At 32.8% G+C, this 24020-nt stretch overlaps 11 protein-coding genes across 11 annotated transcripts; 8 read left to right on the top strand and 3 right to left on the bottom strand.

Moving 5' to 3' along the window:
* Positions 1-260: 260 nt before the first annotated feature.
* On the top strand, positions 261-2668 carry BX663DRAFT_499321 (uncharacterized protein). Its single transcript, XM_051526161.1, has 9 exons — positions 261-428; positions 486-520; positions 604-709; positions 767-1021; positions 1079-1355; positions 1414-1501; positions 1575-1642; positions 1719-2456; positions 2541-2668. The coding sequence occupies exons 1-9, from the start codon at positions 298-300 to the stop codon at positions 2637-2639; spliced, it is 1797 nt and encodes a 598-aa protein (XP_051386210.1). The 5' UTR covers positions 261-297; the 3' UTR covers positions 2640-2668.
* Positions 2669-2882: 214 nt separating this feature from the next.
* On the top strand, positions 2883-4862 carry BX663DRAFT_499314 (Cys/Met metabolism PLP-dependent enzyme-domain-containing protein). The gene is made up of 7 exons (XM_051526160.1): positions 2883-3113; positions 3213-3295; positions 3362-3656; positions 3750-3836; positions 3907-3932; positions 4007-4559; positions 4638-4862. Exons 1-7 carry the CDS (start codon positions 2929-2931, stop codon positions 4726-4728), a joined length of 1320 nt encoding a protein of 439 aa, XP_051386209.1. The 5' UTR covers positions 2883-2928; the 3' UTR covers positions 4729-4862.
* Positions 4863-5450: 588 nt separating this feature from the next.
* On the top strand, positions 5451-7088 carry BX663DRAFT_449348 (DHHC palmitoyltransferase-domain-containing protein; the record flags this gene model as incomplete). Its single annotated transcript, XM_051523727.1, has 8 exons — positions 5451-5560; positions 5626-5670; positions 5751-5848; positions 5897-6084; positions 6211-6349; positions 6415-6455; positions 6508-6746; positions 6802-7088. Coding segments are annotated over 8 exons (1036 nt in total), but the record flags the coding sequence as incomplete, so codon positions are not given.
* Positions 7089-7171: 83 nt separating this feature from the next.
* BX663DRAFT_256343 (thioredoxin-like protein) lies at positions 7172-8463 on the top strand. The gene is made up of 6 exons (XM_051521891.1): positions 7172-7444; positions 7526-7730; positions 7814-7833; positions 7901-7957; positions 8016-8054; positions 8135-8463. The coding sequence occupies exons 1-6, from the start codon at positions 7210-7212 to the stop codon at positions 8383-8385; spliced, it is 807 nt and encodes a 268-aa protein (XP_051386207.1). The 5' UTR covers positions 7172-7209; the 3' UTR covers positions 8386-8463.
* BX663DRAFT_535031 (uncharacterized protein) lies at positions 8395-10169 on the bottom strand (the record flags this gene model as incomplete). Its single annotated transcript, XM_051530591.1, has 8 exons — positions 10121-10169; positions 9951-10055; positions 9734-9879; positions 9270-9675; positions 9079-9183; positions 8886-9010; positions 8545-8812; positions 8395-8470 (listed from the first exon to the last, which is right to left on the bottom strand). Exons 2-8 carry the CDS (start codon positions 10010-10012, stop codon positions 8395-8397), a joined length of 1188 nt encoding a protein of 395 aa, XP_051386206.1. The 5' UTR covers positions 10013-10055; positions 10121-10169.
* On the top strand, positions 10170-10714 carry BX663DRAFT_499298 (DNA directed RNA polymerase). Its single transcript, XM_051526159.1, has 3 exons — positions 10170-10249; positions 10310-10402; positions 10462-10714. Exons 1-3 carry the CDS (start codon positions 10189-10191, stop codon positions 10482-10484), a joined length of 177 nt encoding a protein of 58 aa, XP_051386205.1. The 5' UTR covers positions 10170-10188; the 3' UTR covers positions 10485-10714.
* A 268-nt stretch (positions 10715-10982) lies between these two features.
* Positions 10983-12758, top strand: BX663DRAFT_499295 (uncharacterized protein). The gene has a single exon (XM_051526158.1). It carries the CDS (start codon positions 11245-11247, stop codon positions 12742-12744), a length of 1500 nt encoding a protein of 499 aa, XP_051386204.1. The 5' UTR covers positions 10983-11244; the 3' UTR covers positions 12745-12758.
* A 42-nt stretch (positions 12759-12800) lies between these two features.
* BX663DRAFT_499291 (hydroxyacylglutathione hydrolase) lies at positions 12801-13899 on the top strand. Its single transcript, XM_051526157.1, has 4 exons — positions 12801-12882; positions 12941-12978; positions 13031-13106; positions 13192-13899. Exons 1-4 carry the CDS (start codon positions 12806-12808, stop codon positions 13808-13810), a joined length of 810 nt encoding a protein of 269 aa, XP_051386203.1. The 5' UTR covers positions 12801-12805; the 3' UTR covers positions 13811-13899.
* A 59-nt stretch (positions 13900-13958) lies between these two features.
* BX663DRAFT_256281 (uncharacterized protein) lies at positions 13959-22447 on the bottom strand. Its single transcript, XM_051521890.1, has 2 exons — positions 19372-22447; positions 13959-19277 (listed from the first exon to the last, which is right to left on the bottom strand). Exons 1-2 carry the CDS (start codon positions 22070-22072, stop codon positions 14107-14109), a joined length of 7872 nt encoding a protein of 2623 aa, XP_051386202.1. The 5' UTR covers positions 22073-22447; the 3' UTR covers positions 13959-14106.
* On the bottom strand, positions 22079-23219 carry BX663DRAFT_499286 (RPYS18 protein). The gene is made up of 3 exons (XM_051526156.1): positions 23196-23219; positions 22789-23126; positions 22079-22513 (listed from the first exon to the last, which is right to left on the bottom strand). The coding sequence occupies exons 1-3, from the start codon at positions 23205-23207 to the stop codon at positions 22402-22404; spliced, it is 462 nt and encodes a 153-aa protein (XP_051386201.1). The 5' UTR covers positions 23208-23219; the 3' UTR covers positions 22079-22401.
* Positions 23220-23593: 374 nt separating this feature from the next.
* BX663DRAFT_499282 (uncharacterized protein) lies at positions 23594-24017 on the top strand (the record flags this gene model as incomplete). Its single annotated transcript, XM_051526155.1, has 2 exons — positions 23594-23777; positions 23934-24017. Coding segments are annotated over 2 exons (237 nt in total), but the record flags the coding sequence as incomplete, so codon positions are not given.
* Between the last annotated feature and the right edge of the window lie 3 nt (positions 24018-24020).

The following is a 24020-nucleotide window of genomic DNA, read 5'->3' as shown; positions in this document are numbered from 1 at the left end:
GTTTTATTACAATAGTCATTCTTTTTTGTATATTAAACTAGCTTTTAAGATGCATGTCAATAGCAATATCAAAGGGGTATACATTTCAATAATAAAGGCACAGGGATTTATCTAATGCTTAACTCGCATTTTATTCCTTTTTTGGAAGTTTCTAAACGCGTTGTAAATCGCCGTCGCGACTTTAAATAAACTAAATAAATAAATAAATAAAAAAAAAAAAAAAAAAAAAGCAAGTGAATAAAAAAAATTCGCGTAGCTCTGTTGTATTAATTTTTATTTCTTTGCTTAATTAAAATAATGGCACAGCTCTCAACTGGTTCTGTTAAAGTTCTTTACGATGAGGATAAAGCCAATCCTCTTCATAACAATCCTACTGTTCAGATAATTAATATTAAGGCAGTCAATGTTCAAGGTGGTGCTCGTCATAGGTAAAAGATTTAAATGATGATCGATTGTTGTTACCATTTACTCATGTTTTAAATCAGGGTTATTGTTTCTGATGGTGTTCACTTCATGCAAGGTAAATTAATAATACTATCTTTCTAAGAATAATATATAATTTTTTTATTTTTATTTTTATTTTTATTTTTTTTTTATGATTAGCTATGCTCGCTGCGCAACATTCTCCATTAGTAGAAGAAGGCAAACTCAAGCGTAACAGTATTATCACTCTTAACGATTTTGTTTGTAATCCGCTTCAAAATCGAAAGTAAATTATATACTATTGTTTTTTTTTCGTATGTTTTTCTAACTGTCACTTTAATAGAATCTTGATCATTTTGAATTTCGATATTGTCCAAACTGATGTTGAAAGCAAGATTGGTACACCTACTACTTTGGAAGGCCATTTGCCTTCTACAAATAGCAGCAACAATGTTGCTAGCAGTAGTAATCATCCCAGTCCTACTATTCGACAAGAAAGTTCTCCATCTTTAGCAAACCAATCATTTAATAGTGGTACTAATATGCAGTTAGAGGCTAACTTGACACCCATCAAAAACTTAAATCCCTACCAAACCAGGTAATGCAAAATATCATGTTCATTTTTAACTGTGACTGATTTTATTTTATTTGCTAGATGGCACATTAAAGCAAGAGTTACTCAAAAATCACCTATCAAGAAATGGCATAATGCTCGAGGTGATGGTCAATTATTTAGTGTTAATCTTCTTGATCAAACAGGAGAAATTAAAGCCACTGCTTTTAATGATCAGGTGGATCGTTTATATAATATGCTTGAAGAAGGAAAAGTGTATTATATTTCAAAGGCTCGTGTTACAATGGCTAGAAAACAATTTTCTACTTTAAATAATGAGTATGAATTGGGATTTGAGCATAGTACCGAAATTGAAGCTGTAAGTTTGCATAAGTAATATTGATATAGTATAGATATTAATATTTTATTATCTATAGTGTCCCGATGGCGCTAATATTCCTCAAATGAACTTTGAATTCGTTAAGATTGGAAACCTTGAAAAATATGAAAAGGGGGCTAATATCGGTAAAGTGTCTTGTATTCATTGTAAAAGTAGAAAAAAAAAAAGGAAAAGTAACTAACGTTTATAATATGTTAGATGTTGTTGGTGTCGTTATTGAAGATCAAGGAGTCTCTGAGATTGTTTCTAAAATGACTGGAAAACCTGTAAGTCTATTCACTTTCTCCCCTTCTTTTTTTTATTGTTCATTCTATCTCTAATATGTTTCCTTTTTATTAATAGACAAAGAAAAGAGAACTTGTAATTGCTGATGATTCACTTCGAAGTGTTCGACTCACTTTATGGGATGTTCAAGCTAAAGAATTTGTATCGACGGGTAATCCCATCATTGCTTGTAAAGGAGTTCGTGTGAATGATTTTGGTGGTCGATCACTTTCTTTGGGTGGTAGTAGCTCTCTTAAAGTTAATCTTGATATTCCTGAAGTTCAAAATCTTCGCCGTTGGTATAATGATCGAGGACAACATGCACACTTTACAAATTATTCTAACAGTGGCATGCCAATTACTAACAGTGGTGGTGATATCACACAATCCTATAGTAATACCAAAATTACATTGCAGCAGGCCAAAAATGATAACTTGGGATCAAGTGACAAACCTGACTATTTCAGTTTCCGAGGCACTGTAGCTTTCATTAAGACCGAAAACCCAGCCTATCCAGCCTGTCCTGACTGTAAAAAGAAATTGTTAATGGAAGAGAACGGTTGGCGCTGTGAGAAATGTCAAAAGGTACATCCTACGCCTGAATATCGATACATTTTAACAGTTAGTGTTGAAGACGCTACTTCGCAACTTTTTGTGAATGGTTTTGATGAATTTGGTAATACCTTATTGAAGAAGAATGCAAATGAACTTATGGCTTTGAAAGAAAATAATATGACAGCTGCTCAACAAGTATTTAATCGTGCACTTTTCCAGACATTTAACTTTAAGGTTAGAGCTAAACAAGAAACCTATAATGTAAGTTTAAAAAATACATTTGTCTATATTTATATAATTTCTACAAAAAAAGGCAAAAAAAAAATAACTTCTTCTATTTTATAGGATATCACACGAGTTAAATATAATGTTATTGAAAGTACACCTATTGATTATGTAAAGGATGGATATGAATTAGCTGCTGCTATTGATAAGCTTTTATAAGTAATATAATGTTGTATTTTGCTTTGTTTCTTTTTTTTTTTTTTTTTTCAAAAAAAAATATATCATATATATATCATATAAATAAATAAGTATATTGTAATACATATAGACCAATCATTGTTTAATGATAGTATAAACAAACAAACAATCTGTTATAATACATATAGGTATAATTATACACATATAAAAACATACGTGTGAAAAGGGGGGAAAAAGAGAAAAAAAAACTTTCTTTTTCTTCTTCTTTTTTCTTTTTTAAAGAAAAATAATATATCCATATACTATATTAATGACACAACAAAAGGAGCATAAATTTCATTTTGATACACTTCAATTACACGCTGGTCAGTTACCTGATCCTACTACGAATGCACGCGCAGTTCCTATTTATGCAACTTCATCTTATGTTTTCAATAACACTGAACATGGTGCAGACCTTTGTGCACTTCGAGCTAATGGCAATATTTATTCAAGGTTAGTCTTATTCTCCCTCCTTTACTTTCTTTTTTTCTTTTTTTTTTAATAGTTTCAGAATAAATAGCTTCTAAACATATACATACATATATATATTAGAATTCAAAACCCTACGAATGATGTATTTGAAAAACGTATGGCAGCACTTGAAGGAGGCGTTGCTGCTACAGCAGTATCATCTGGTATGTTGTTATATACATAAAGTAATATTATATATATTTGTGTGTTAATAGATATCTATTCATTAGGCCAGGCAGCTCAGTTTCTTACAATTACCACAATTTGTAAAGCAGGAGATAATATTGTTTCTTCTTCAAGACTCTATGGTGGTACTTATAACCAATTCAAGGTTACTTTCCCTCGTTTAGGTATTCAAACCAAGTTTATAGAATCGAATGATCCAGAAGCTTTTAAAGAAGCTATTGATGTCAATACTAAACTCATTTATGTGGAAAGTATCGGAAATCCTCAATTTTCTGTACCTGACTTTAAAAGATTGGCTGACATTGCACATGCAGCTGGAATCCCCTTTGTAGTTGACAAGTAAGTAATAATAATATACATATATTTATATACTAATAATATATATATATGTATATATATATATACATGTATATATGATTGTATGTATTTTAGTACATTTGGTGCAGGTGGATATATTGTAAGACCTATTGAGCATGGAGCTGATATCGTTGTTCATTCAACTACAAAGTGGATTGGAGGGTAATACCATCTATCTATCTATTTATTATTATTAGTATTCTACAGTTAACTGAACTCATCTATAATCTAGACATGGAACTACAATTGGTGGTATTGGTAAATAATAAACACAATTTATTCTATTTACTCATATCATGTATATTCATAACATATATATGTATATATTAAAGTGATTGATGCTGGTAAATTTAATTGGGATAATGGTAAATTCCCTGAATTTACGGAGCCCTCTCTAAGCTACCATGGTATGAAATTCTGGGACATGTTTGAACATTTGGCCTTCATATATCGTCTTCGAATTGACATACTTCGAGACATTGGAGCTTGTCAAAACCCTTTTGCCTCCTTTTTATTACTGCAGGGACTTGAAACACTTTCGTTTCGTGTTCAAAGACATAACCAAAATGCTCTTGCCTTGGCTGAATGGCTTGATGCTCGATCTGATGTTGCTTGGGTCTCTTATCCTGGTTTAATCAATCATCCATCTCATGAAACTGCTAAAAGATATTTAAATGGATATGGAGGTGTCCTGACGTTTGGCATTCATGGTGCTTTAAACTGTTTTATTGACTCTGTTCAATTGGCTTCTCATTTGGCTAACGTGGGTGATGCAAAGACTTTAGTGATCGCACCTTCCTTGACTACGCATCAACAGTTGAGCGATGAAGAACAAGCTTCTACAGGGGTCACGAAGGATATGATTCGAGTTTCAGTTGGCATTGAGTGAGTAACAATAATAATAATAATAATAGTAAAAAAGATAGTCTTCATATTTATAGAATAATGTTTATTTTATAATAGGCATATTGATGATATTAAATGGGATTTTCATCAAGCACTCGAAAAAGCTAATAATCAAACAAAGTCTTTTACCACTCATTATCCAAAATGATACTGCTCTTAAGAAGGAAATTAACCAAATTATCGAACATGTAAAATTACCTTATTTCTTTCGAAAAAAAAAACAGTTTTCCTTTCGCTTATTAAATAATAAAGGAACCCCCCTATTGTTTATTGCATAATTTACACATATTTTCCTTTCTTTTCTTTTTCTAGAAATAACATCAAGATTAGTAATTGCTATCATTTCTTCTTCTTAGCAGTAAAATGACACTCATATTTATTATTTGAATCTCTTTTTGAAAAAAAAAAAGAAAAGAAATCTTTTTGCTGCTGTATAAACATATTTTCGAAAATATACAAAGTAATACTTGAATTAACTATTAAAATATGATATCAAAACGGCTCCACTGTTGAACTATTCTCCCGTAGTTTTATCTGTTTATAGATGGTAATGTGTGTATCTTCTCCTGTACAACGAAATCCTTCTGATAAGATGTTACAATCAATTAAAGGCATATTATAGAGCATTAAGATTTAAGAGGTGAAAACTATAAAGAAAGAAAGTGAATTAACTATCGTGTTGCTTTAACCCCGAAAGTTTAATAATAGGAGAAAATAGGAGGCATTCGAATAGAAAAATCATGATCTTGAGCTGTAACTGTTTGTTTGCATAATATTAAAATTCCGTTCACTCATTAGAATTATGATTAAAATAAAAAAATAAAATAAATAAATGTGATTACATTATTCCTTTTTTTTTTTTTTTTTTTTAATGTCGAAGCCTTCACCATTAGCAACTAAGATTGTCAGTTATGTTTTACCATTTGTTGTTTTCGGATTAATAGGATATACTTGGTACATTTACATTTTTCGAATTTGTGGTAAAATAAGCAAAAATAAATAAATAAATATTTTATGTGTATATGAATGTCTTACTATTTACTAGTTTATCTATTATTAAGTAAACAATCTGACAATAAAGCAGAAGCAGGTATACATATAAAGCTTTATTACTGTAATAATAATTATAAAAAAGGCACTAAATAGTGTTTGCTTTTTTTTTTGGGTTAGTAATATTCATGATGATTGCTAGCTTCCTTTGGATATTGGCCCTTTTGAGTTATATCCGTATCTTGCTTACTTCTCCAGGCAAACCACCATCTTTAAATGTATGTAACTACATATTTAATAATAATCATTTTAGTAACATTTTATAGAATCATACCTCATTACTACCACCTTATTATTATTCACCTAAATTATTTGATTGGTCTTCAAATGACGTTGTTCTTTCGATCAGTCGACATGATGGACAACCTCGCTATTGTCATTTATGTCAATCTTATAAACCTGATAGAACACATCATTGTAAAGAATGTAACGCTTGTGTACTTAAGATGGATCAGTAATAATGACATTATTATTATTATTATTTAAGAAAAAAGAGGAGGAGAAAGTGGACTTGAACTGACTTTTTTTTTTTTTTTTTTTTTTTTTTTTTTTTTTTTTTCTATATCTTTATAACGTATAGTCATTGTCCCTGGGTAAGTGGTTGTGTTGGATTTAAAAATTACAAATTCTTTTTCCTATTCGTGCTATATACTGGATTATACGGGCTTTGGGTATTTGTAAGCTCATTACCATTAGTCATAAAGGGAATACGAGATATGGTAAAAAAGAGAATGTTATATAGATAGATGTCATGCATTTAATCACTTACACACATCTACACTAGGATACAAATATAGATGCGCAATGGTTAGCACTGATTATCATGTAAGTAGTTTATCTATTCTAATGTATTTGTAATATTCACTTTATTTATTAGAGCATTTATATTTGGATTAACAGTTTGTGGATTTGCAGGTGTACATGTCTATTACATAATCAAAAATGAAACCACAATCGAGCATTTAGCAGATAGGCCAATAGAAATTAGAATTGATTTTGATACCTCGGGACAAAACTTTGAGGTTGTTCAAATGCCGCCTCAAATTAATTTGTGGACGCGTTCAAGGAGTGACAATTGGAAATCTGTCATGGGCACCAACCCCTGGACATGGTTTAGTAAAGTATTAATATAAATAGGTGATGATTAAATCTAATCCATATCTTAAACTAGTTCCTGTAAGAGGTGGGTTAGTAGGTGATGGTACTGTTTTCCCTTACAATGATACTATATATCAACAGCTTTTAAATAAAGCAATACAGCAAAGACAAAGTATGGATGTTGTAGTACAAGATTATTACGAGCCAGAAAGGATATCTTCAATAGAAAGTACAGCATACATGACATAAAATAGACCTGTTCTATAATAATAATAATAATAATAATAATACACGCATGAACTATTTATTGTTAAAAAAAAAGGAAGGTCTATTGTTTTATTGTCTGTAAAAAAAAAAAAACTCAGCCAAAAAAAACAATCCTTCTTGTCCGATTTAATACAAATATATCCTGTTTTTTTAGTCTTTTTTTCTTTCCCTTTTTTTTTTTTTTTTATTCTTGTTATTATTATAAAAACTTGAGATGTTTGCTGCTCGCCGTATTACAGCTACTTCAATTGCACCTGCTGGTTTATTGACTCGTTCAGCAGCTATTGCATGTACTAAGGCTCTTCCTAGTGTCAATATCTTGGCTCGTAAAGCCTTTTATACTGTTGACAGCAACAGCAACAGCATCACCACCAAAACCAACAACAACAATAATAATAATAGAATGAATAGCAATAATAGAGCACAGCTTTACAAAGCTACTGTTCAAAGTAATGATTAGCTAAATATATATATATATATATGTATGTATGTATGTATATCGTTAAGCTAAAGTATATTATATATTATAGGACCTGCCCCTCTTTGGTCTGCTCCTGCACTTGTTAACGGTGAAATTACAAAATTAAACTTAAGCGACTTCAAGGGCAAATTCGTGGTGATGGTCTTTTACCCTGCTGATTTTACTTTTGTTTGCCCTACTGAACTTATTGCCTTCAGTGACCGTATCGAGGAATTTAAAAATTTAGGTGCTGAAGTAGTCGGAATTAGTGTGGAGTAAAGTATTACCTATTTTTATTTGACAGGGGGTGTGTATGCGTGTTACATGCTAACTAATTATTATTATATCTTTTTTATAGTAATGTTCATTCTCACTTGGGTAAGATAGAATCTTAGGGAAAAAAAAAAGAAGTGTTCCATATATACTGATCCATTTTTCGTTATAGCTTGGACAAATGTTCCTAGAAAGCAAGGAGGTCTTGGAAGTATCAATATTCCACTTGGTAAGTATATATTTAACATGGTAAATAGCGTATGTATACTTAAAAAACTATAATGTAGTTTCTGATATTCATAAGAGAATTGCTTCAAGTTATAATGGTAACTAAATGAATGTTTATTATGCATTCTTTTCATACATAATTATCTAATACTTTCTCTCTCTCTCCAAAAAAAAAAAGTTTTGATTCCAAAGGAAGGTGTTGCCCTTCGTGGTTTGTTTGTTATTGATCCAAAGGGTATTCTCAGAATTGCTACTATTCATGATTTACCTATTGGTCGTTCTGTTGACGAAACTCTTAGAGTGATTGAAGCTATTCAATTCACTGATGAACATGGTGAAGTTTGTCCTGCTAATTGGACTAAAGGTGAAAAGGCAATTAAGCCTGATCCAAAGGGTTCTCAAGAATTTTTTGAAAGTACAAATGAATAAATGTTTATTTTATAAAAGAGTAGAATCTTCAGGATCATAGTTATCATTAATAAGTCTGTATACATAAGTAGGAGGTGCAGAACCACTATTAGATAATAAAATGTGTTAGTGTCTCTCTCATTTCATTATAAAAAAAAAAAAGTTGAGATTTAAACTTACAGATTATGAATAAATAAACTGACATAATCAGGTCCTACATAGTCATAATATGGATTGCTAATCGTAATATCATCAATGATTGATCCTTCCTGGAAACTCATCACATTTTGAGGAGATACCGTAACATTAAATGCGTCTGCAACATATGCAAACAGAGGTGATAATTTATATAACGCAGTGCAGACTAAGACAGGTGTTGAATGATGCTTTGCTGCTGCTGCTAATAGATGTGAACCTGAAACTGATACAAGAGCTCCATTAGCCAATACTATGTAAAATAAAATAAGTCTATATGATAGGCATGCCTTTTTTTTTAAAAAAAAAAATAAATATTTATATACCTGCATGAGCACCTAACACAACTTTATTGACACGAGGCATAGCTGCAAAAATTGCAGAGTCAGCAATCACTGTAGTGTCAATACCTGCTTTTGATAATGAAAGAGCCATTTCATGACCTTGATATCTGTAGATAATTAGAATTAACTTATTTGTATCTATACTCTTTTTCCTTTTCATATAATCTTATCTTACGTTGGTGCGGTTTCAGCCACAATTACTTGAAATTTACGCTTTTGTGCAGCTCTTACTAAGAATTCTTGCACTGTTCTCGAAATACCAATGGTCATGATCACTTCACTATCATATATATATATATATATATATATGTATATAAAGTTATAACATTAGTATAAAAAAGATGTCTAGTAAACTGTGTACATTACTTTGCATGAATGAAATCTAATGCTTGATCAGCGATCCCCTTATAAATTGAAGCTGTATCCTTTGTATCTAAATCTGCAATAATTTCATCAGTAATTTCTTGAATGATCAAAGGTTTTAAATGATATGTATCTCTAATTCTCTTTTCATTCTCAAGTCTCTTTTGTTCTTTAGTAGTTAAAGTAGACATGTCAGCTAGTAATCGAAACATGGATGTTTGTGTTGAAAGTTCAGGTCGAGGAGCGGTTGAGGGGCTTATTTCTTCGTCTGAGGCTGTATCGTCTTCGTCGTCCATGTCAGTTGATAAAGTTGTTTTCTCTTCTCGATTGTCATTTGAGTCTAATTCGCCTCTTGAAACTTCTCGAATGACTTTTAATACACGCTTCACAATGTTTCCAATAGCAAGTTCTAATCCATTTTAAAAGTTAGAACAGACAGAAATAATTAATTTAATCAAGATTTTTACCGTTAGGTTGAGCAGCAGACAAACGAGTGCCAACTTGTGTTACAATATCAATAAGAACATGAGCATCGCGCCAACGTGAAATAGAAACAACTTGACGAAGAATGAAGGCTGTTTCTCTTGCGACAAAGAATGAGCCAACAATTTGCCTAGCAAAGAACGGATTAGTTGAACAAAAAAAAAAAAACTAAAAAAAAACCCCCTTTTTTTTTTTTACTACCTTCTTTTAAGCTTTTGGATAAAATTTTCTATTTGTATATCAAGGGCTCTAGGAATACTCATTTATGTATACACTGAAAGGAAAAAATTAAAACTATTTTTCTGCCTATGAGGATATATCTTTTAGCAAAAAAAAAAAAAAAAAAAAAAAAAAAAAAAGTGACTGTTTACATTATGTATAAAGTAAAGCTGCAAATTATTATTATTCCTCTTTACAGCTATTTCCTAAACTTTTTGTAATGGAAGGTTATCAAGGCACTTCTATTCGTCAACCAGTCGCCATGACTTATTTATGTGCTGGTAATTAGTTCTTTTTTTTTTTTTTATAGCTATAATAGTTATTTATCGATTATATTGTAGATTGTGGCGCAGAAAATCAATTAAAACCTAGAGAGCCTATTCGTTGTCAAGATTGTGGTCATAGAATCATGTATAAAAAGAGAACCAAAAGAAGTAAGGAACATTATTACATGATGCTTTCAAAGTTATTAATTTAAATCATGTATTTTTAGTGGTGCAATTTGAAGCTCGTTAAGCTATGTAAATATTTTGTTGGTCGGTCTATGTAAATGAAGAGTTTATGAAGAAATAATAAAAGTATAATAGATTAATAATAATTTGATTCGTCAAGTATTTTACATAGATGCCAATTATTCTTTGTGTTTTATTTTATTTTATTTTTCATCACTGCTGTGTATTCCTTAAAGGCAGTAATCTTTCTCATTATCCGAAAGACAATTCTTTAATCATGAACAAGCAATTAAACTTATTGAAAATTTAGTTTTTTTTTACTTTTTTTTTTCGCTTTAAACATGATTACCTCTTCTAGAAACTATTTAGAAGAGAAAAGATACGATAAAAAAATAATTGGAATAAAAAAGATGATTACTTTTTTCGTCATTTCCATTAATTTCTTTATTTTATTTGGCTATATTTTAATTCATTTAAAGCTAAAACTTTTGCAAAAAAAAAAAAAAAAAAAAAAAAAAAAAAAAAAAAAAAAAAAAAAAAAGAAAAAGAACTCTTTTAATCTGTTAAAAAAAAATCTTATTAATGGTGCCTTATGGAACATTTACCAGATGAATTACTAATTTTAATATTTAAATATGCCATTAAAGATGTCAATAACTTGGTATCACTTCAAAGAGTATGCAAAAAGTTTCACAGGTAGCAACTAAAGGTGTAAAATGATAGTGTAATATATTTCTCATTTATTGTTTAGAATCTCAAATAACCCATTTTTATGGTATTACTTATTTAAAGTCAAATATCCTTCATGGTCCCGAAATATTCTTATGAAAAATTCTTTGATTGACTGGAAAGCATTCATGGTATCGCTAACAAAACAGCATAATCATGTTACCCGTCGATTCAACTTAACATGTCCTTTTTCTGATAAAATTGGAGAGACGTTTGTTTTTAATGTTGATCCTGAAACAAATGAAGGCTTGGTGGCAATGATAAAAGATAATTTAGACCATATTGGGCAATATACGGTCGCATTTCTTAAATATCCCTCATATACGACAATAGCTGAATTTAAGCTTTCATTTTCTATACCACCTTCCTGGACATGCCAAATTGCAGGACTTCAAACGGTAAAACAACAACAAGGCGAAAGGACACATTTATTTTCTATTGTTCTAGGCGAAAATATGCCGTTAATAGATGATGATCAAGTATTTATATGGAAAGTGATATTTATTTATCGTTTATTAGACAACAATCGTATTGTTTGTCTAGGCCATGTCAATATAGAGAAGATATTTCTAGGAAGACAAGTTTTCTTTTTTAACGCTGAAACCATGTCGCTATCATGGTTGAATATAGTAGCACCTAAGCATACAGTAAAGTATACAACATGCTATATGATAGCCTTTGGGCCCACTTTACCACGATATGCAAGTTATGGACAAATTATTCAATTTGATCTATCTGCCTCAGATGATGAACTAGATCCATCTCGACATCATTTGGAATGGAATGAAGAAATAAATGAATTTGTTAAACCTGATGAATATTCATCTTCAATGTCGTTAATTTCTATTGTTCGATTAGGATCTGCTACAAGATGTTTGATGCATTTACGATATCCTTTCCAATTGAATCACTTGGTTTTTATTGGAGAAACAGATGCAATATCAATTTATGATTGGAGATTTGGTATTAGAGTGGGCATTATTCCTGGTACCACCAGTCATTCATTTTCTTGGGGGTTGGAGATAGCTTGGGCCATTAGCCCCCCATTTTCTTGTTATGAAAGTTTGGAACGACTCATTCCTTATGGACTACGATTGGTTATTGTAGATGATGATGAATTTAGTAAATGTTGTATCAAGATATGGGATATATCCAAGTTACTTTCTGTAAAGTGGAATCCTTTTAAGCAAGAAGTCGATAATAATCAGCTGCTAATATTATCTAAAGAAGATGAGTTAGACATGCCTTATATATATCCTTGGTGGCATCAAGGGACACAAGCACTAAAGCAATTGGCTATTCAATTATATCAAGAACCCAAGAAATATGAGATGTTATTGCCTTATACGTTAGATCCTAACTTACACCTATTGTGTGTTCATCAGTTAGACGAGAAAATTATGGCTTTTAATATTTTAGGTACTTTATTATTTACTCTAAACGAGAAAGGATGCCTTAAAGTCATGGACATAGAAACCTGCCAAATAATTAACTCATTTAACACTGATGGTCTTGATATTAATGTGATTGCGGACCAAGAAGTCATTATGATGACTAAAAATAGTGAAATACTTGTAAATAAATTCATTACATAATAATTACTACAGCATTCGTATAAATTTGTCATTTTTTTTTTTTTTTTTTTTTACTTGTTAAATGCTTCTTTCTCAGCAACTGAAATCTTACATTACAAGAAGAATGATTATTAAACCTGTCAACTGTTTTCAAGACAAGTAAAAGTCATGACCATGTTTAACACATGTGTGTGCGTTTACTAATGTATTATTATAGTTATGCATACATTTTGTTAGACGAAAGTTCAAAAAAAGGTAAAGCATACATGTCCATAATATACTATTTACTCAATATTATTTATTATAGCTGCTGCTGTAGATCCAGTTGAACCTGATAATATACTAAAGGCTTTGAGTGAATACCCTGATTATACATTATCAATGTAAAAGTCTGCATAAATGCGTCTCTCGTTTTTTTTTTCTTTTTTTTTTTAAAAAAAAAAAAAAATTAACAACTATTTTATATAGGATCCTTACAACGCATCATCATCACGATCATGCTGGCGGTAATACTTCATTTTTAAAAAAGCTTGAACCCGAAAAAATCAAGTGTTATGGTGGTTCTGAAAAAGTCAATGGCGTAAATCACATTGTCAAAGATAATGAAACCATTCAATTAGGTTCATTGTCCATTCGTGCCATAACCACTCCCTGTCACACAATGGACCATATCTGCTATTATGTTGAAAACAACGACGATGATCGTGCTGTGTTTACAGGTGATTGTCTCTTTAGTTCGGGATGTGGTCGCTTCTTTGAAGGATCAGCTAAAGAGATGTGGGAAGCTCTTTCTAAATTGGCTGCCTTACCCGATAACACTAAAGTCTATTTTGGACATGAATACACTTTGAGTAATCTCAAGTTTGCAGAGTCTGTTGAGCCTCATAATAAGGATATTCAAGAAAAAAAGAAATGGGCTCAGCAAGTTAAATGTACAACGCCTTCAACAATTGGTAACGAAAAATTGACAAATCCATTTATTCGATGTGATTTACCTGAAGTGTTTAAACATATTGTACATCATCCTGAAAAGGCAAAACAGGTTGACATCTTGGGTCAACTTCGAAGAATGAAAGATGATTTTTAATAAAGGATATATTATGTTATGTTGATATAATATGATACGATGTATATATATATATGTATGTGTGTGTGTGTGTGTGTGTGTGTGTGTGTAAAAGGTATTTTATAGAATACTTTGGTTATTAAGAACTGTCAGCATTTTATAGTGATGCATGCAATAAGAATTGTTTTTAGTAGTTTTCTTTTGCGTATACCAAATCTAAAGCTTTTTTTTTATATATCATTCTTCATCGTCTCTTCTTCATTCTTTAGTTATTCATATTATACTACTGCTTTTGCATTTTCATTCATTATTTTATTTTATTTTTTATTCACATTTAAGGAATTGGGTTCATTTATCTTATTTTTCTCTTTCTTCCTTGCAAGACGTTTTTTGGTATAATTATTGGTATGATTGGAAATTGTACTACTGTTACTCTGGGCTATATAATTGCTAGGAACCTTTTTCATCTGTACCTCAAGTTGATTTCCCATTGAATCTACTGCAATAAATTTGTCTCCTTCTTTATAGCCTATCTGTTGAGTAGTTGTAGAAGAAGAAGAATTACTCGTAGGAAGCATCATTCGTTTGTTATTATCTATATTATATTTCCCTGTAACTACTCTTTGAGTCTCTATAAACCCTTCTTGAAATGTAGGAGATTTAGACTGCTGCTCTCTCTCCCTTTTGGGTATAAATTCACCTTCAAAAAGTGCATGATCTCTAAGAAATTGTGATAATTCTGTCCATCCTCCACCCACACGTACCATAACCATCTTACTCTTTAGAACGCGACAATAGCAAAGTTTAGGATTTACATTACCAAACCAATATCGACCTACTTCGCCAGGAACCATTTTCACTTTTATATGATAAGGTGTTTCATTAACAATACGTCCGATTTCTATGTCTAAAATATTATCGGGATCAGCAACATACATGTTTGACGCAGTTGATGTTGTCTTGAGATTAGTGGCTGATTTAGATGATTGACGAGGAGGTAGAGACAAGTACCTACTACTATCATGATTGCTGCTACTGCCACTACTACTACCAGATCGTGACGTAAATCGTGGATTAAGTATCACGGGATGACCCACAACATGGCTACTCGTAGATATCTCAAGTGACTTCATTAGTAAAGAGGATGCCTTTCGTGTTGGTAAGGATGATTTTCGAAGACGTTGTTGATTTGAATTCTTAAAATTGTCTAACGTATTAATTCTACTCAACTCAATCTTGCGTGTCTTGTACTGTTGTTGTGTGTATGCTTGTTTCGATTTCATTTCTGCTAGATAAGCATTCACAATCGTGTTCTGAATTTTCTGGGCTAAACTTTGAGATTCTTGTAAATGTTGATTGATTCTTTGATCATAATATTTAAAGCGAGCCTCTAGTTCGATCAGTTTAGCCTGTAGATCAACACGAGAATTGACTAAAAAATTAGAATGCTGAGGTGATGCTCGATTAATTGCTTCTTCTAAAGAACTTTGCAAAATACAAATCTCATCTACTTGAGTTAAATAAGAACCAAACAACATGAAACTTTCGATCATTTTATATTTTTCTACAAATTTGTCTTTCAGACTGGTCATCTCTTGTTTTAATTCCTCAAAGGATTGCTTACAAGTTGCATTGCCAGATAATATCGTTTTATTCAACTTTTCTATTTCATTTTCGATTTGTGGTATCATTTCTTGTTCTTTCTCGTTCAATTGTTTCTGAACATTTTGAATTCCTATCTTACGTGGCAATGATAAAAGTTTTTCTTTATCAAGTTGTTCTATATTAGGCAATTCTACTATACTTTCAACAGACCTTTTCGTGTCATCCACGAGGTCCTTGATTTGTCCTATCGTTTGAATCATAATCAACTCATCTGTAGATTCTTTCAACTGTTTCAGAGCATCACGGGTAGATATCCATTGATTTTCGACCTTATCTGCAGTAGCCCTGACAATATCATTTATCCATCCTTCCTCTTTCTCCAATAATTTTTCTGATATATCTCTAAAAGATATAATCACTTTTTCAAAATTTGTCATTTTTTGTGTTAATCTATCAACTCCCAGGACAGTCTGTTTAGTATTCAGGTTGGTGATCGTTAATTGACAACTGTCAAGCCATGACCGAATATCATAAGCACTTTTGCTATGCCCTATAACTGATTTCATTATTTCATGTGCAGCATGAGCTTTGGCTATAGTATCTTGCCATTTTTCAACACTTTCTGTAAGTTGCTGTTGAATATCCTTTGTTTCGTATTTTCCTGTAAAAGAATCAATATGGGGCTGGATAACAGTCTTGAGTTGATAAACACATGTTTGGTATGTATTTTCTCGAATCGAGAAGGCCTTGATGATGTGTGTGTATTGGGTTTCTAAATCATCGTACCCTACCAGTTGGTGGTTATCATTAAGAAGGATGGCTTGAACTTCATCAAGAGCATGCCGACACCAAATACGAACGGATTCTTGACAGCTAACAAAATCACTATACTGCCGAATCATCGCTTGATGTTGATCCACTTTTGTCTGAGCATCTTCAACTTTATTCATCAGCTCATCATGTCTTTGTTTAAAGATAGTGGAATTTTTATCGACAGGTAGATGAGAAGCTGTCTGTTGATAAGAGTCAAGCGAATGGCGTAATGTGTCTAATAACGATACATCTAGATATGTAGCCGTATCTGTTGGATCAAATACCTGTAGTTGGTCCTGAATATCTTTAAGTGAGTTGTCTCTGATATTATCTAGATTTGTATGTAGTTCAACCCATTGTTTGAAATTTGCTAGATGATATTTGGAATCTCCTATCTGTATCTTACTATACTGCCATCGTTGCTCCAACTTCGTTTGGGATTTATTCACCTTACTATCTTGCAAAAGTTGATTCAATAAATTAAGTTTCGTATAATGCTCATAATAGTGATTAAAGTCTTTATCAATATTAGAGATTTGAATTGTGATAGCCTCAAGACGTTTCTTATTATCTTTAGAACTATCTTGAATTATTAAAGGACAGTTTTGCTGTAAATCGCAAAGTTGGTCCTTGACATTCTTCAGAAAGTTATTTAAGCTATCAATAACTGTGAAATATTCTTTCTTTAAACGATGATGATGAGCGACCTTTATACGTTCTTTTACTTGATGTTGAAGAACATCAAACTGTTTCACAATAGTAGTAGTAGTAGTAGTAGTAGATGACATGCGTGTCTTGATTTGTTCCAGTACTATTTCAAGGTCTTTCAGATAATTTGCTTGCCATTCGATAGCTACTTGCTCACTAATATCATCTAGACATATAGTCTCAATCGTTTTTCGTAATGCTTCACATTGTGATTCAAATTGAGATTGCAGTTGCAAAAGCTCCTTATGATGAAGCTCCTTTGAAAGCCTCTGGTTATATTCAGCTATATCTTCGACAAGCTGTTCATAATCTAATTCAATAGTAGCTTGCCGACTCATGATTGACTTTATTATGCTTGTTTTAAATTTTTGTAAATCGTTATTACCTTCATCCTGGATAATGGATACATACTTATGAGCCACATTTTTTAAACTTTGAATACATGTTGATTGAATTGGCTTGGTATGATGTACAATCGCTATTCGTAAATCTTCAATCGTTTCATATTGTCGTCGTTCAAGCTGTTTGCGTCTTTCACTAATCCAGTTAGAGACAACCTCAGCTTCTGTAAAATAAGATGCTTCAGCTGCTTTGCAACGCGACATATGCTCCCTTGATTGTACAATCGTTTCCAATGTATTACCTAACTCAGTCAAATGTGACTGACGTTCGATTAACATATCCTGTATGATAGCATTATGTGCAGCATCCTTTTCATTACGATAATAAATGGGATAAATCATAACTTGCTTTGTATAGTCATCGATTTGCTCTACATGTTCTTTGTAGTCTTTGAGTATTTTGCTCATGTTAGGTGAATGATCTTGTACTAAAAGTTGAGTTTTCACTCTTTCTGCTATAGACTCTATATCATGGATACGATTTAATACATGACATACAATAGTATGTTGTTTGACAACCTGATTCAAATATAGTTTGTGATTTTTTAACTGTGTTTGGGCTGTCTTTAGACGTTCGTCTTGAGATTGAGCCGATACATCATTTGACAAGATGTTTAATGTATCAATTTCTTTGTCAATATTAACATTCAAACTGGCCAACTGTTCCTCATTGATAGTATGATGATTTGTTGATGACCAACGAAAGTCTGTTTCAATTTGTTTTTCAATAGCAGACACTAATTCCTCACACACCTTGAGTTCATTATTAACGCATTGCTCCCATTTATAGTATTGCTGTAGTTTTCGGATTTCTACCAAACAATCATGAATAGACTCTTGTAATCTGCTTGTAAGATTGTATAGATCTTGTTGCTGTTTCGTGCTGACATCGTCTTTGTCTTTTAGAAGAGCATCATAGAGTGATTCAAGTGATGCTTGTTGGTCAATATATTCCATGATCGTATTCTGATACCCTTGCATTTCATCTTCTAGTGCTACTAAATCGATAGAGAGGGACCTTTTCTTATCCCATTCGTTTATACTCTCCGAAAGCTCTTGGAGAGCCAGCCATTGTTGTTTCCAAAGCTTTTGCCATCGTAATCGGATCTCACATTTGGTAAAACAATGATTGAACTGGTTTTGGGCCTCTAACAAGGCCTCAGTAGCAGTTTTTAAATCACTATATACTCCTTCTGTAAGAGCATGAAGATCAACGTGAGTGCTTTTCACATCTCGTAGTGCCTTCCATTGTTCTACAAGCTGATTTACATTGTCCTCCATCACACTTTGATTTAAATGACGGCATGAGTCAATATCAACTACTTTACCAGAATGAAGAATAATGGCTGTACTTGAATCAAAGCTATATTCTGATAAGCTCCGAGTCTGTTTTTTGATATTATCTATCGTTTGTTTAGTTTGTTGACACCATTCTTCAACCTGTGAGCGATATTCAAGATGACTTTGTAATTTTTGAAGTTGCACTGTCAATTGTTTAGAATAGAGCTCTTGTAGTTCGGTGTAAATTTTGTTAACAGTGTTAGCAACTTGAAAAGATATATTGTCATCTTCAGTGGAAGGCCGTGTAGATCTAGCATCCTCAGGGCAAGTTGGATAAGGTAACTGAGAGCCAGATTGTAACCAAAGCTGTATAATATCTTTGCCAAATTCTTTAACATCGTCTTCAAGGGACTCATTATTATTATTATTATGATCAAATGTCATAATAGTAGTGATGGCCTGTTGAATACTCTTTAAAATGGCTTGACCTTTATCTTGGAGTTGGTTTACCCTTGAAGAGAAATGAATGAGAGCCCGACGTTGTTGTAAAACAGCATTTGCAAATTCAACCAAATCGCACAAGTTTTGAAATGACTGAGTTAATGCATCCTGTCGTCTTTGAACACGCTCTGGTGTATTTGGTTGTTGTTGAGTTCTTTTGTCTAATAACGAAAATGATTCTAATTATAGTATAGACAGAGTAGATATGAGTTTCTTGTTATTGTTATTTTAGTTTTATTTTTTTTTTATTCAGTTCAATTTGTTGAAACTTACCAAAGCTACAGACTAATTTATTAAATAATATATTAGCAGACTGAAGTTCATCAACATGAAACCTTTGGATGTTATCTTGCAAGTCCTCAAACTCGCATCTAGTTAAAGCAAGATCATCTACTGATCTCCATTGTGCTCTTCGAGAAATGAAATCCCAAACTTCAAAAGTTGTGGTTGATATCCATAACGAAGCCTTTGCATGCTGTGATTCCCAATAGATACGTTGCTCCAAAATATCAATTCGATCACTGTGCTTTGATAGTGCGTATTCTAAAGTATTCAATTGATCATCTAATGTTTCCAATAACTCTAAAAGATGAACTTGTTTTAGCTCTTGAACATGTTCCTGTAGCCGCTGATACTCGTTTTCTTTTATTCCCTTCAATTTCACAACTTGGCCGTCCCTCTCCCTTTTTAAACGAGCAAGGTCTGTTTCATCTAGAGCACATTTATTATCACTGAATACATCCAATTTAACATGATCGATTGACTTTAGACGTTCATCTACCCAACTTCCTAATCTGACTATTTCATCCTGTAGTTGTTTGGAGCGCTTTTGTAACTGAAGGGTACGTCGTAAGTGAACCAGGCTTTGCTTGAGTGATTCATTCAAGAGCGTGAGAGCTGATTTACGATCTTCGATCAATCTTTGGATCCTCTCATTTGCCTCTTCATTTTCAGCTTGTTGTGTCATAGAGAAGAGGCCAGTTATGATTTCTTCCGGATAAGGTATATTCATTGTCACAAGTCTTATGATACTCTCTTGAAATGCAGTCACCTTCATATTGCATTCATCTATTTTTATTGATGATGATGGTGCCGTTGTCGTCATCATCATCATCTCATGACATAAAGCTTCACCTTCTTGTCTCAGCTCCTCTGACCTTTCAAAAAAATTTTCCGCCATCAAAGTTTGTTCAACGACTTGACGAGCAAATGTAAGACGTTGTGTGAGGTATTGAAGGGCTTCTTCAAGTGCGACCTGTCTTGATTCCAAATGATTAGGAAGCTCAATATGACTTGTATCATCCATCTCTTGATACAAGTTGATTGTCTTTGTAACTTGATCTTGGTCAAAGGACGATAGCTGATGTTCAAATTGAACGAGACGGGTGACGATATTATCTATCGTCGGTTTCCAACGTGCCCTTTCAGTGAATGATTTAATTTTATCCGTCATCGTGCGAGTCCAAACGATTGTCTTTGAATAGGCCTCCTCCCAACGTAAACGCAATGTAGTCATCTGAAGCTCATGATGGCGACGTTGCAAGAGATGCATGAGTCTGTCAAGTGTCATGAGGGTTGTAAATGTGATTTCAATCGTGGTTGTATCAGCAGGACTCAAGTCTGTTTGTCCTGATGTGAGTTGCTTGACATGAGTACGTAGCCGGGCTATATCCTGAGTATTGAATAATTCTACTTGCTCCTCTAATTCACGCTGTGCCTCATTCCATTCATGAACCTGCTCTAATGTCCATTCACACTCAACTTCCTCTAGATACGATAAGGACGCTATCCCCTCAAGTTTATGTATGCGTTCTTCAATCCATACACGAATCCGTTCAGCTTCTAAAAACCAAATACGCACATCCTTTACCCAACCCGCAATGCGTTGGTATTTTTCTAACAATCCTCTGTTGTCCTGATCACCTATAGATAGAGATGGAGCCTCGTGCTCTGGCAACACATTCTGTATAACCTGTTTTATTTTATCACAACGCTCTTCAAGGTCTCTAATGCTAACCTCGCTTGTCGTCGTCTTGAGCATCTTGGCCTGTATGAATTCGAGTTCATTATGGATAGAGGCAGCCATAGTTGTGAACTCAACCCTAATGGCCTCTTGTGAATGATGAGTCGTTGTTGTATTCGATGATAATTCTTCTTCTTCTTCTCCTGCTGTCTGCTGATATAATTGTTTACAAAGAGCCTTATAAGTAGCATCAATGGTTGAAATTTGAATAGCAAGTTGTATAGTGTTGTCGTCGTCATCCTGTAACTGACAACGGGCCATTGTTTGTTGAAATAGAAGCCATTCATGCTGTTGCTCTATTTTTTTTAATGCCGCTTCGATCTTCTTTTTATGGTTACTGTATTGTTGTTGTTGAGGAGGAGGAGGAGGAGGAGGAGAATTAGCAGTAGATAAGGATTCTTGTTGATGTGGAGGTGGAAGGGTGATAACTAGTTGGTGATACAACTTGTTAAGTGGGGCCAAGATGTGCTGTTGTAGGACATCAAGTTCCATACTGGTTGCAAGCGACCTATGTTGTTCAACATGTGTTTTGATGAGATTAAAGTAATGCATAACTTGACTGGTGCGTTCAAATTTAATGTGCCATCGACTTTTGAATAATTCTAAAGCAGTTGTTGATGATGATGATGATAATGCTTGATCAAATTTTTTCAGGGCGGCGGGGAAAAAGCGATGAGCAAGACAGACAAGAGGTTCTCCAAGCCAATCGTCTGTAGAAGAAGATGAATGAGGGATGGAAGGTATAAAGTTGAGATCAATATAGATTGTTAACTCTTTCTGTAACCATGCCAGCACGGTATTTTGTTGTGATACGATCATGTCACTTGATAATAGTAAGAAAGGAGAAGAGGAGAATATATTATTAAGGCGGGGATTGTCGTCTTTACTACTATTATGATCACTGGCTTTAAATTTTAATAAAGAGTTATTGCTGCTGCTGCTGATTATCATTAATACTGATAATAAGAAATAGTTTATCAAAAAGGAAAAAAAAAGTAATACTTTGTATGTTTAATTCCTTTTTTTTTTAATTTTCTGAATGAGAAATATTAAAAGACTTCTAGTTCAAATCATAAGTAACAAACTTACTTTAGTCAAGAGGGGAAAAAGGGAAAAAAGGGAAAGAAATCAAGAAAATATGAAGTCAGATAAAATTAAGGGAAAATTTTTAAGTGTTTAAATTTAAATAAAGTAATTCATCTTGTGCTTCTTATTGAACACGCACACAAATAATTATATAAAAAAAATATTGCTTTCGTTTTATTTAAGTTTTAATAAACTTAGAACTTGGAGAAAGACTTGGAGGCAGACTTAGCCTTGGTGACCTTGATAACGTTGAAACGAACGGTCTTAGAGAGAGGACGACATTGACCAATGGTAACAACATCACCACTACAAAAATAAAGAAAGAAAAGTTAATATATGGAGTCAAAGGCTTGGTTGAGCCGCTACCTCACCAACTACCTCGTCCGTCAAAAATAAAAACTCCTCTTTTTGCACCCTTTTCCCTTCTCACAGAAAGGAGAGAAATATGATGATAGCACAAAAATAATAATAAATACAAGTCATCTTCTTTCGAAAAAAAGGAAAAAGATGGCAAAAAAGTCATTTGTTTTCCAAATTTGAGCGAACAATAGTTGATGAATATTTTCTTTAAAAATACTTACACTTCAATGGCAGAGTTATCGAAAGCAGGAGAAACATGAGCAGGGATGTTTCTGTGACGCTTTTCGTAACGGTTGTACTTGGGAACATAGTGAAGATAATCACGACGAACGATAAGGGTACGCTTCATCTTGGTAGAGACAACGACACCAGAAAGGATACGACCTTGAATGTTGACTTCACCAACAAAAGGACACTTCTTATCGATGTAGGTACCGTTGATGGCTTCCTTGGGGGTTTGGAAACCATAACCAACATCCTTGTACCAACGTTGGTTACGCTTCTTAAGATCCTTGGAGTTTTGGAAAATACCAGCTTGCTTTTGGAAGGCCCTTTCGGTCTAATAAAGAAGACAATATATGTAAGTAATTAAGTAAACATAGCTAATGAATGATTATTTGATACATACTTGATGTTCCATTTTTAATAGATGATGATTAGAGAAGGAAACAAAAGAAATATATTCTGCTCGACTTTTTATTTCAAAAAATACAAAAATTTTTTTGAAGAGTCACAAATAGCTATGATTGGGTAATTTACAAAAAGCCACTTGAATTTTTTTTTTTTTTTTTTTTTTTTTTTTTTAGGCCTCAGATTATAGTCGAAGAAACTAAGCTGGGTCAATAAAAAAAATTTTGGCCATTTCCAAAATAAATTAGGACAGGGTTGCAAAATTGGGATACCAATATGAAAATGGGACATTGGTACGAAAATAGTACACAGAAGGGAATATGGGAAATTAAAATACTTTAGTTTGTTTGGTCAAATCAAAATTGTTACAACTTCTTATCTGTAACACCATTAAGTCGTCGGCTCACCGGAGTGAGCCGAGACAACCATAATGGTGGTGGCGGTTTGTCGTTTGAAGACGGTGGGGCGATCATTGTCATTCCATATAGACTGAGCTATGTAAAACATATTTTTGCTGGCCATTACATCTCGATTCCAAAAGATATTGCAAGTTTTACACTTCAATACTTGATGGATCATGGTCATCTTCCCTACACTTCAGATTTTCTATATCATTTTTAAAGCAAGAATTGCAGATCTACAAAGGATTGGTTTTAGCTGAAAGTGCAATACGTAAACTATGTGTTGTTTTTTTCTTAATAACCTTTGATGTATTAAATTTGTTGATGTCTAATAGCAAGAGTTCTCCAAGCCTTTGTCTTGTTTTTAATTGTTGATATATTTTGTTAGATACGCCATGACGGAGACCTTTGAACTTGTTATG

Source organism: Cokeromyces recurvatus, assembly GCF_025118155.1.
Source record: "Cokeromyces recurvatus strain NRRL 2243 chromosome Unknown BX663scaffold_4, whole genome shotgun sequence".
Taxonomy (NCBI): domain Eukaryota; kingdom Fungi; phylum Mucoromycota; class Mucoromycetes; order Mucorales; family Mucoraceae; genus Cokeromyces; species Cokeromyces recurvatus.
This window is presented reverse-complemented; position numbering and strand designations above follow the sequence as displayed.